The 13010-nt window shown below is 37.8% G+C and overlaps 1 protein-coding gene across 1 annotated transcript; it reads right to left on the bottom strand.

Annotated features, from left to right (window-relative positions):
- Window positions 1-5098: 5098 nt before the first annotated feature.
- Window positions 5099-10426, bottom strand: LOC145414109 (uncharacterized). Its single transcript, XM_080283668.1, has 4 exons — window positions 10307-10426; window positions 7978-8220; window positions 7293-7404; window positions 5099-6059 (listed from the first exon to the last, which is right to left on the bottom strand). The coding sequence occupies exons 1-4, from the start codon at window positions 10424-10426 to the stop codon at window positions 5443-5445; spliced, it is 1092 nt and encodes a 363-aa protein (XP_080139794.1). The 3' UTR covers window positions 5099-5442.
- Window positions 10427-13010: the final 2584 nt, after the last annotated feature.

The following is a 13010-nucleotide window of genomic DNA, read 5'->3' as shown; positions in this document are numbered from 1 at the left end:
TTTCCTTCTTCGTTGTGTAGGGATAGGGATTAATCCCCAAGCTAGACCTCATCAGATTATATAGCCCTGCTAGGGTTACAGGAGAGCGCTACCCCCCCCCCAAGCACAGCAGCCACCGGACGGGGCGCGAACTCGCAACCTTATGATAATGAGCCCGACACCCTACCACCAAGCTACCACCCTCCCCTCTTCGTTTTGTATTATTACCATGTTTTTCTTCATTTTGCCTCTAAGTTCTCTTACATGTTCCCACAGTTTTTGTTTGTTTCTGTCTTGCAGAATATCTTCTGTCTTCTTAACATCATACTTCCCCATAACTTCCAAAAATAATCTCTTGTACTTTTTTCTGCTGGTTTTGGTAAAGCTCTTCATATTTGGTACATTTGTCTTTCTTATTCTCTTTTTCTGCCTTCTGCTTTTCCGTGTTGATAGCCCTCCTTTTGCTTACTTCTTTCTTAATTTTGTTGGTGAATCATAATGTTTCATGTTCATCAGTTTTGAAAATATCGAAAGTTAGTGATTTGATCCTTTTTTCTTAATATACCACGGGTGAGTTTCCTACCTGATTTGAGTATGTTGTGCACCCTAGAACTGGAATTATTCACAGCCTGACTTTCAAGAGTGACTCAAGCCTTGCTCTAGCATTCAGGCCTTTGACTCCTTGCCTTACATCATATCAGCTCTACAGTGGCTTGGTGATCTCAAAATCTGTTCTTATCTTGCAAACTCTGTCATTGCAAGATGCATATGCAATCATTAGGGTCAATCATCATCTCAAACTTAAACTTGACATAAGTGCACCTTGAGCTGATACTGTATATCAACAATTACCGGTATTCATTTCCCTCTATCATGCATCATTCATCAACAAACCCAATTCTTTTTATGGCCATGAGTTCCAAGGACTAGAATAAAATAACACAAGTGGTTGGGAAAATATAATAAAAATTTGTGCAGGTACTTGCAAAGATTGTATTATTAAAATGGACTGACCCTGAAATCAAGATTGTAAACATTAACCATAATCACAATATATTAATAATGCATATATCACATAACAACAGTGTGAGACTAGTTTCTGGCACATCAACAATACATAACAAATAAGAAACTGCACCACCAGAACCTGATAATATTCATGAATATTTCCCATGATCTCAAATGCTATACTGTCACACTGTACCCAACAAAAGGTTTTAATTGAACTCCTTCAGTAAAATGATGTCTTATATTTTCTTCCTTGTACTGATAATTAATTTATTCTGCTAAAGGGAGGCCTCGTATAGTGTTGTTGTTAATAAAAATACTGTTTAATCTCTCTGGTTCTAAAAATCTCTTCTAAGCCACATAAATTTGGTATCAGCAAGAATTAATACAAATGACACACCTGCTCTGAAAAGGTTAATGAAGGAGTTAGAAAAAAAAAAAAAAGCATATACCTGTATTCAAAAGGTAGACCCCCCCCCCCCCCCCAAAAAAAAAAAAAAAAAAAAAAAAAAATGCACAAACAGGGTGGCTCTAATGAATGAGGGTGAGATTTGGAGGATCCTAGTGTTGCTGTTTGCTGATGATACAGTACTGTTGAGTGAAGATGAAGGGGAGTTGCAAGGTTTGGTGAATGAATTTGGGAGAGTGTGTAGGAGGAGGAAGCTGAAAGTTAATGTAAACAAAAGTAAAGTTATGGTGCTTGAGAGGAATGAAGTCACAGAATGTACAGTGAGGCTGGATGGTGAGGATATGGAGAATGTGAGTGCAATCAAGTACTTGGGTAGTGTGATGAGTAAGGATGGAACTTTGGGGGATGAAGTACATGAAAGAGTACAGCAAGGAAGGAAGGTTGTTGGTTCACTGAAGGCAATGATGAGAAATAGGGAGGTGAGTATGGAAGTTAAGAAGTCACTGCATGATAGTATTGTCATCCCTTCCCTGACGTATGGAAGCGATGCGTGGACCTTGCTAGAGGGGAACAAGTCAAGAATGAGAGCAGTGGAAATGAGTTACTTCAGAGGAGCATGTGGAATGACATGGAGGGACAGGTTGACGAATGAAGAAGTGAAGGAACGTTGAGGGGTGGATGTGGATGTGGTTGAGAAGATTAGGAGAAATACAAAGAGGTGGTTTGGGCATGTGGAGAGAATGGAGAATGAATGACTGACTAAGACGGTGTATGTAGGTGAGGTGGAGGGAGGGAGATGGAGGGATGGAGTTGAGAGGTATATGAGGGAGGGGGGAGTGAGTTGGGGGGAGGGTAGTCAAATGGTGGGTGACAGAGCGACTTGGAGGCGTTTTGTCTGCGGCCACCCTTAGCTGGATTAGGGCGTCGGGCTATAGATAGATAGATAGATAGACAAACAGTGTTAATGTCTTCAATCTGGTCATGACTTTATGGCTTATTTTTGCCGATTCTAGATGATTTTATTCAGCTGAGGGGAGAACTGCTGTCATGAAGTGGCCAGTGAAGAAAAATGCATCTGACAAAAAAAAAAAAAAAAAAAAAAAAAAAACTAACCTGATGTGATGACAATTGTTTTGAGATGGCAAGAATACAATGGAATCTGTCATTGGAGTACCAGGATCAAAGTGGTACAGTATACTTAAGTTCTTGTGGTGTGAACATAATATATTTTGGTAGGGTAGGGGAAAATCTGGGGTGACAGCAAGACAGTACCTATTAGCCCCTTCAATCTAAGGATTCTCATTTGTTATCAACAGCTGCCTGCCCTTTAACATTACAGGTTTATTACAGTACTAAAACTAATGAGTGTATTAAACTACCTAAAATCTGTTAATAAAACTGCATCAGCATTGCTGCAGCTGATCAGCTCTGAATTATGATAAAGGAGGACCGGGTAACTTTTGCATTGCATAATGGTTCATTACACCAGAATGCTCACCAGAAATCAGCCTTATATGGCATTAAAATACTGTTGAAATAAATACATTATGAATAGAAATGGGCTGGTTACTAGGGACTAATTTTACAATACAGTGTACAAATTTTATGAGTACAAACCAGTACAGTACAGTATTTAACATCACCAGGAAACCAAGTTCTGAAGTAAAAAGGAGCTCTCGTAAACCCATTAAATTAGGTTAAAAGATTAAGCCATGCATTCCCTTCTTTGAGGGGTTATAGCACTGCTCCTATTAAGAAGACAGATTGATGGATGTAACTCTTCTGCAACTGGATGCTCTTCTTACCATCAACCAACAGTTCTTCAGTGGGGCTCGAATACATAACTTTCTAGCCGACAGTGATTAATTTAACCCACTAAACCACACCAAATAAGTGTATATTAGGATGCTGGAAATTAGAATCACCAACATTACACTGAGGGCAATGGAAATTAGTTATCTTAGGAGTACTGGACAAGTTTAGTTGTCAGGGGTGATGTGAAATTTCAATGGCTGTGTAGAAAGAACAATGAAGACATGGATGTTTTGCATAGTATTAAAGGTTTTTCTTTATGTTCTTATTTTATTCTAGCTACCACCAGCACTTTTATTCAGCTTTGAGGTGAGATTTCTTGCAGTGGATAAAAAAAAAAAAAAGCATTAACCTCTTTAGTCCAATGACATAATTTGTACTTCATTTTAGCCACTGCTGAACAGTTTTACTCAGCTTTAGGACCCTGCAAATGGAAATTGGATGAGAGGAATGTACTGAGGTGGTTTAAACATGTGGAATGCATGAAGAACTAGAGGATTAAAAAATATAACACACACACAAAAAAAGGGATGACAGCAAAGGATAAGACCAAGTGAATGGAGAAAAGACAGATGAAGAGTACATGAGAGGTGCCCAAAAGCTGTGAGAGGGAATGGTGATGAATTGTGATAGAGAGACCTGGCAGAGTTTTTGTTGCAATTATTTATATTTTATTTTATCTTTTATTTACCCTTACTTAGCTGCTGACTCTAAACTGGAACTGTGCTTGCCTCTGTATGGGGTGTATGGGGAGGCTCGCCAAATAAGGCACCTTTAAACAGAGTGACGTCAAGGACTTTATGTCACATTTCCCATCCTCTCACTGTTTCCTTTTAGCCTTTCTCTCTCTGCTATAATATTGTAATTCCTTCAATTTCTCTTTCCTACCACTGTTATCCTGGTCACTAAGCATGAAATCCCTGGCCGTATCCCTCCCCACCTAAGGTGGGCATGCAATACCCACATTCACCCCTTTTCTATCACTTCACTAAAGCAAGAGCCATTCAGTATTCAATCATCAATTAATCTATTTCCTTTTGCATATGAACTCCAATCTATTGAACATAACGTGTTTTCCGCCATCCTGAAAAAGAATAAATCTTGATCATGACTTTCTTCTGTTCACCTTTCTCTGGATGGGATAATTTTACACATCTTTGCTTGATTAATTTTTTTTGGCATACAAGCAGAACTTTGGTACTGTACATCTTATTTTGAATACTTCATGTATAACCCAAACCTGTAGTTATGTTAGGTCCTCACTTGTACAAATGGAGAGAGAGAGAGAGAGAGAGAGAGAGACAGAGAGAGAGCATAAGTGCAATATCAAGCTTATAGTGCTTGAATTTCTGTATGATGATATACCAGTACTGTAGTTTGTGTCAGGAATGAGCATTAGATGAACCAACATATATTACATTCTTTCAATAAGAAATATGATGTATAGGTAAATTCAGTACAGTAGTAACAAAGCATTAACTGTCTCTAATATCACAAGGCACTGAAAATGATCACATGAAGTTTAACACTAAAGGTTTAAATTTATAAATAAAGTATAGAATTGTGCGTGCGTGTGTGTGTGTGTAGATGAGTGTGTTTAAATGGTATATATAAATATGGCAGGAACAACTGTACCTATACTTAAGAGAGAAGACAGACAAAGGATAGGTACCACATATTACTCGTATGGTAGCTAATTCTATTTCACTTTGTGAGTTGGGTCGATTAATAAATACAGCATATGTTAAAAACAAGTATACAGTATATAGCAGTGGTAGACAAAATAATCAATCTTTAAACAAAATATGTATAAAAGTCACACATTAAATATCTACTAACCTGTGTATGTCAACAGTCCGTGTAAGTCAATGCAAATGGCAATATCTACGGTAACACTAACAAATCACTAACAAGAGACACATTTCCTGACTGGACATTATAAAATTGTGTGTGAATCCCAACACTGAGAGCAAACAGACTACCTATACATATACAAGAACTATATTCTATATTATTAAACAACATGGATGGAACACAACAACCATATCACCACTTTTAACTTTTAAATACTCCACCACTTCATCTCAAACCAGATTTCAAGATATACATCCCCACTTTCTCCTTTTCATCGCCTCATTAACTTTACTGCCTATTTCTAATATAGCTAATCTGTTTGGGTCTAACCTGTCCAAACCTATTTACTCTTCACAGTTTGTCTCAAATACACATGCACATTAGAAGAGTTCACTAATAATTGAACTCTCTGATTCTACCTTTGACACACTTTGTTTTGTCCCCCGTTTTGACTGTCCTGGTTGACCACTTATACTCTTTGAGGATGGCAGCTGCTTGCCAGTGCTTTTATTAGTTCCATTTTTCTCTGTTCCATTCTTTGTGAGGCCTTTGTTGCTTGAGTTAGGAGGGTATAACTCAGCCTCTAGACTGTTATTAAAGAGCTCTTGCGAATCCAGCACATTAACAGGTGCACATTTTTTCGTTTTAATTTGTGCATCTTGCTGTCTGCTTCCCGAGGGGAGAGGAAACTGTGTCTCATCACTGCTGGACAGATCTAAAACCTCTGGTTCATCAACATCTGTGTCCGAGTTGTAGCCATCACTGCCACTGGGATCAACTCTTGGCTTCTTGACAAGTCGCTTACTCTCTTCCACTGGACCAATTTCGTCACTGATGTTGATTGCTGGTGATGGGCTGGGTCGATTGGCGGACTTGAGCTGAATGATGCGTTGCTTCTTGGCATTGATGATCACAGCACACTTGCCATAAATCTCCTTCTCAAAGTCTTCCTTGGCCTTCACACTTTTCGTTGCTAATTCCATGGCTTTATCCAATTCTGTAGAAAATTCATTGTGCCTATATTTTGGAAGTACAGAGGAAGATACAATAGATATGCAATACTTAGCACAGGAAGAAAACAATATCTCAGCAACACTGATATAAATTCTTATTCCTAATATCTATGAAGATGGATACTGTTTATCAATACAAAATACATAAAAAAGTAAATAAAAAATAATGGTCCTTGCACATTTTACTCAACCCAGGGACCAGTTTAGTACTCTTATTCAGTAACTATCATCATCATGCAGTATTTCCCACTAATACACGGGGTGGAAGGAACCAAGAATGGGACAAGGATAGCACAAAAGCCAATCTGTTAACAGAGTGCCCAGTTAAATGGTACACATATCCATTCATTCATCATTCAAATCTATCATATTTCAGCTCCACCTCACATGTGTGTGGTGCATGATTTGTTTTGTGTCAGTTCTATAATCCTAAAGTTACTTTGTAGGATATCATATCAAGAGTGAGCTCCAGTCATGTAGGGTGTGTGTGGCTGCAGAATGTCCCCCCTTCTTTTAGTGGGTTCCCTTTCAGTTTTAATTTGATTAAACAACATATACTGCAGCCATAACTACAGCAGGTCCAAAAAACATGAAGCAGACTGTGCAATTTGTAGTCATATGAGGTAATATAGTATTAAGTTTCTTAGGCTTGGCCTTGAAAGAGTTAAGGCCTTACATAAATGGAATTAAGGAAATCACTTTCAAATGCTGAAGACAAATGATTAGTGAACATCTCATACAATCTCATATGTTCTCCCAGAAGAGCTTGAATGTTATTAGTACAGTACTTGATGGCAGTGTGCATCATCATAATCATCATCATCACACTACTTACAAATACATAAGGTGGGAAGGTCTGAGTGACTGCAAGACAAACTCAAATGCACAAGGAATTCGTAAAGATGTGGAGTACAAAGTCTATCGAACAAATTGTAGAAGAGTATGTTTGGATGGTACAGTCACAATGAGGTCACACACACTGGTTTGAAGAGGACTGTGCAAAGGGTATACAGTACATAATGCATATGAACAATTTTGAGGGTGTTAAGCCCTGAGGAAAGCTGAGAAGACAGTGGAATAATACGGTACTCCTTTTCTTAACTTGCTGTTGATGGAATGGTCTCAATACCACAGGCAGTATGATGTGCAGGTGATGTGTATGGATGTAATTTAGTCATTAAAAGAAAAAAAAAATGTTAGTATGGAATTATGCTTACTTTTGGACATTTCTTGTGACTCTTTCTGAAGTTTAAGGATACAGTTGGATTTGTCCTTCATATCACTCATCACTCCTGCCAGGCACTGCCTCACAGCTTCTTCATAGTCTATCTGGTGGTGGGGAAAAGTAGGATGAATAAATACAGAAGTAATCCTTGAATATGGCAACAAATTTACATATACCAACAGTACTTTTCTGAAAGCATTTTGACAATGTAATTCCAAACTACAGCCACATTATACAGTGTTAGTGAAAGTGAACAGTGTAGCAGCTTACTGAAGAGTACAAAATACAAAGGTTATTGCACTCAGATAATTACCTATGATAGATTCACGTATTTTCCAATGGAGTCCAATAATAACACTAAAAATATACAAAATCTGCAGTTCACATTTATACTGTACTGTAAGATGCAAGACTCTTTCATCTATTGAAAAAAATAATAATAATAATAAAAAAGAAATAAAAAAGCGTCTCAAAAATGCAATGATGAAAAGTACTGGATGAGAACAAATAAAAATTCTTTCATCTATTGAAAAAAATAATAACAATAGTAAAAAATAAATAAAAAAGCTTCTCAAAAATGCAATGATGAAAAGTACTGGATGAGAACAAATAAAAATTCTTTGTTTTTATATACAATGATGAAAAGTACTGCCTAAGAACGCATTAATTCAGTTTACCTTCTCCATTTTAAACCTCCCCAGCTTCCCATACACCTTCTGGGGTGGGAAATACTGCTTCCACACCAGACACCCATCCTGCAACTCAAAGATGTCGTCTTGTCCACCTTCCTCTGGTGTTCCTGCTTTTGATTCCGTTGTGTTGCTATCTGCAACTCCCTCCAAAGCCTGGCTCAATATGGACACATACTCCTGGGGCTTCTTCTTCAGGTTGTGACACCACTTGACTACACCCTCACTGCTCTCGTTTATCTGATCACAAAGAACATTTCTTTTTTAACTGCTGAAATGGAAGCAGCAGTACTAATCATCTATCTCAATACATGGAATTAAAAAGGAGAAAAGAATAGTGCTCGGAGGAGATATATGGACTGTGACTAGGAAAGCTTTACCCTTGTTGCTGTGGATTACCTTACAACATGAGGTCACAGAAAGTCACGTTACCTTAGAGATATAATGCAAAGCACACGAGAAGTGCTTAATCAGGTCCTAATTAAAAAAATATATATATAGCATCATTCGATTTCCAATGAAAATGTTTATGTGAAAATTAGTACATGAGGTACAGCAGCACTAATATCAACGTTTACTGAAGTATCTCATGAGTTAAAATACCACTCTAAGAACATTTCACTGCAACTAAAGAAAGGTACAGTATTCTACATTACTGAACTGTACCTGTACTTATATTTAACACAACAGTAAAATCTTCCTCTCCCGAAAATAATATTGTATGGTAGCATCAATAAAAACAGCATCACCAGTAAACAGATCTGAAAAAACGAGAAACATCCCCGAGTTTAACAAGGTCTACACAAACAAAGAAAAGTATAGATAAATACAAAGATATTTTTATAGGCAATTTTTAGGGATTATGCAATAAAAAGATAGTATACTACCTATAATTAATCACTCCCTACGGTGAATACAACTGACTGGAAATAACAATTAGAAAAAAAAAAAAAAAAGAAGGTCATCAGACTACAGTGGTTAAGTATACTACACCCCCAAAAAATGGGTAGACACCATTACACCTCTGTTGATATGAGTTTGAGGTGTATGAAGTAAGTACAGTACCTGCTATAATGCTGCAGTTATGTGGTATTGTACTAGTTTTTACTTCGGGATGACGAATACTCTACTCATTATATACTGTATATACAATTTCAAACACTGAATTGTAGCACAACTTCCAGAATCTAACAAATTCTATTACTTATCATTCTGTGTCTATGCGCATCTTATATGAGAGTTAATTCTTGGAGGATGCTAAATTCTGGTGCTAAATAAGGTTGGAGTGACGAACAATGAGATGGTAATAATTTTAGGATGCCAGTGTTTGGGAATGCCACGAGACGATGTTCCACAGGAATGAGGTTACGGTAAGTAAACTGTCCAAAAGCATTTTCCTAATGAGATATTTAGGTCTGGACTAATCATAATTTTCTGAGCCCCAGATACATTATAAGCAGAGCTGTGGATGTCCTAGCTAAATGTCCAAGCCAGATATTCTTACAGTAACTCTCTACAAAAGATTTTTGGGAATGTCAGGTTGATGCAGGTGAATGTCTGCAATTCATACTGTGCAGGAGAAAGTGCCTGAGCCACAACAAAATGAATTACAGTATATCATTTTACTATAACTTGGCCTAAAATGGCCATCTCTCTAACTTAAATGAGGAGTTATAACAACAGATTAACACAAGAATATGATGCTATGGAAAGGATGTTGACCCACAGTACTCTTTTTCTGTCATTGACCTAGCTAAGCAAAATATGCTACAAAATGATGAAAATCTAGGCAATGTTATGGTGAAAGAACTCGAGGCCATATATTGTACTCTATAACACGACTAAATTTTCAGAAATACTGTCACCTTGGCATACATATTACAAGTTAAATTCTTTGAAACTTGTGACATCTTTTTTCAGTTGATATTTAATATTTTCTGATGGCTTTAATCAATTAAAGAAAGACTTCTCATACTGAAAGGGATAATGAAAGCTCTATCTAAATCCTCCAGTTTGAAAAGTCACCCCTAAGCTGAATAAAACTGTACAGATATAGCAAGAAACGAATAAGAAAACTGAAGTGAAGGGGTTATGCAGCAATAAAAGAATATCATCAAAGTTAAGTAGCAATCAAAATATTAAATAATCAAAGAAAAGTTATGCATGAAAAGAATAAGAAAATAATCCAAGTGAAGGGGATAAGCAACATGAATAGAATAAGAAAACCATCAACATGAAGGGATTAGACAGCAAGAAAAGAATAAGAAAAATCAACAAAGTGAAAGTTCAAGCCATTACTCGGAACAACCAACACAACTGTGCATACTGTGACTGTGAATGAGCTGTCTTTCTCCACAATAACCACGGTGATGGTGCCACAGCTGCTGCTGGAGTGCATGTATGCCGACCCATCACTCCCAACCTTCCTCAGACCCATTCCCACCAGACGTAACCTGCTACTGTCAAGAAATTTTACAGCACATTACATTATGGTCAGCAACTGGTCACTTGCCTTAAACTTCTGGACGTGGAAGCCTAGCCTGCAGCCCCTATGCTTCTAATGCACGTATGGATTATTTCACTGCTCCAAGGTCAACTACATTCTTCAGATATAATTGTGAAGTACTTGTCTATCTATCTATCTATTGCCAGATGCCACAATCCCACAAGGGGTGGCCATTTGACTTTGAGTTATTTGTTTTACGGGGAGGGGCACTAACCCTCCACCAACCCACTTGTTGACACAAAATACTGTATGCATTTCCTTCTCTTATGCTAAAGGCACAAGATAGAGCGCTGAAGTGGCACTGAAGTTCTACAGTATAAACTTGCTATCTGAAAAGAAACTGCTCAAAATATAAAAATTGCTCCTAGCCTTACTGGGACAAACATACAGCCTACAGCCTACCGCAGACTCTGGGGGATTATGAAGTACACTACAGAGTCTTATAGATTACCAATAAATATTTTATTTATTTATTTATTTTTTTTAAGAACTTACCCCCAAATTTAGAACAGTCTGAACCAAAAACAATAAAGAGCTGAACGAAGCACTGTACTGTTGTAATAAAATATTCATCAGGCATGTCAACTGCACAGTAACTGTAAAACCATTTCATGACAAGATTATGTACCTTACTATAGGCTATACTCGTACGAGAAGTGTATTGTGTTCTGTTTACACTCTACCAGACAATGAAGGCATTTAGGAGCATATCCTGCTACCATCAGAATGGTGATCATAACTACAATATACTGTAGTGGTACTGTATTTTGCAGTATATGATATACAGAAGAACCAATAATTTAAAAACATATCCTAAAATCAAGGAGTTCTAGTGCTGTACTACAAATTAACATCTTGGAGGCTAGCCGTTGTAACCAAGACAATGAGAAACATTAGTTATGACACAGGCAACTTTCACATTTGTCCTTCAAGTAAACAGCCAGCTACCTACAATAGTTCCTCAACTCAGCTCCTTCCACTCGAGGCCTTATTTTTCATTTTATGTCTCCAAACAATTTGATTCACCTCAGAATACATACATCCCTGTTAATCCCTTTAATTTCATATGGCTCTCTTGCTGATAACTGTCCAGTAACAATAATAATATCTTAGTGACATAGTAGGGTTGATGAGATTAACAGGGTGACAGCTTTCTTACACAACGACCAAACGATTCATTTAGTCCAAGGGCGACCTCTTGTAGTGAAGGGATGATGTAATAGTAGTAGCAGCAACCCCACACTTATCTGAACGTGAACCTGGTGGACTGTATGCCGAAGCTGCCCTCCTCCTGCAGTCCACTAGCCTCTTTGTGGGGAATTGGGAGAGAGCTGAGGAACATTTGTTGAACCATGCAGCAAAACTACCTGGCTATATCAGTGCCGCTGCTAGAAGGCGTCCCTCTCAGCGGTGAAGAGGTGATGGAACCTATGTTACTTAAGATATAATGATGAAATGTTTCTCATGATGTAATTTAAGAAAAAAAGTGCACAAAAAATGAATTCAATATTGCTGATGAAAAAGACAATCACTTCTTCCATAAATACCATGGTTTCTGTCCAACTCCCCCATAACTATAATGGTTTCTGTTCACCGCCTCCACAGACACCAAGGTTTCTGCAGTCCTTAGGTTAGGTTGGTTGTTACCCTGGTTTGGCATCCACTAAGAAATTACCCTACAATGACTGCTAAATCATGCATAATGGATTTCCCTTATACTTACACAGTTAATGAAAATGATGTAATGGAATTCACCCTTTACCGTCGTGGAGCTGGAAAACCACAATGATTACCGGACTTTTTTTTACACTTTTAGCAATGATGCGAAGGCTAATGCTTTTGACATCTACTTCAGATTCAACAGCTATGCCTGCTTCATAGATTCAATCGATATAACAGCGTAAGAAGACTATAATATACGGTGTTTCAACATGAACTACACTACCTTATCACAGTTCTTCCCTTTGAGTGAACTCGGGTTCGGCTCACTTCAAGAAGTAAAGCTCATAATATAACTTTTATTTCTACCTATCTATCTATAGCCCGACGCCCTAATCCTGCATTCCGCAAAGGATATCCCCAGACAAAACGCCTCCAAGTCGCTCTGTCACCCACCATTTGACCGCCCTCCCCCCAACTCGCTCTCCCCCTCCCTCATATATTTTATTTGTATTTAGCATATCGAGGATAATAATATTGCACCACAGATACAGTTTTTATGTGACTGCACCTTCATGAATATCTCAACAGAAAAATGCTTACCGACATTGACAGTTACCGAATCATCGTTCGAAATGTAAATAAAAGGTTCGCGCGAAATTTAAAGGCTATGGTTGCCGCAGTGCATTTTAGTAATCAGAAACTCAATGTGCACTTTGATTAGTGACTACTTTATATGTGAAATACAATCTCTCTCTCTCTCTCTAGCCACTCTTCCTCCTTTCTCCAATCCCGTGCATACCCTACCTTCCCTCCCTCCCTTTCTTCTTCCTACTTCTCTCTTCCTACCATCCCC

The sequence above is a fragment of the Coenobita brevimanus genome, chromosome 98, assembly GCF_032717465.1.
Source record: "Coenobita brevimanus isolate Jiangsu-jjx chromosome 98, ASM3271746v2, whole genome shotgun sequence".
NCBI classification, from domain to species: Eukaryota; Metazoa; Arthropoda; class Malacostraca; order Decapoda; family Coenobitidae; genus Coenobita; species Coenobita brevimanus.
This window is presented reverse-complemented; position numbering and strand designations above follow the sequence as displayed.

Coding starts and splice junctions, on each gene's coding strand:
- LOC145414109 (XM_080283668.1), bottom strand. CDS start 10,426: ATGGGTCTGAGGAAGGTTGGGAGTGATGGGTCGGCATACATGCACTCC. Junction 8,221..10,306: donor TCACAGTCACAGTATGCACA/GTTGTGTTGGTT, acceptor CAGATAAACGAG/AGCAGTGAGGGTGTAGTCAA. Junction 6,060..7,292: donor GTCACAAGAAATGTCCAAAA/GTAAGCATAATT, acceptor AATTTTCTACAG/AATTGGATAAAGCCATGGAA.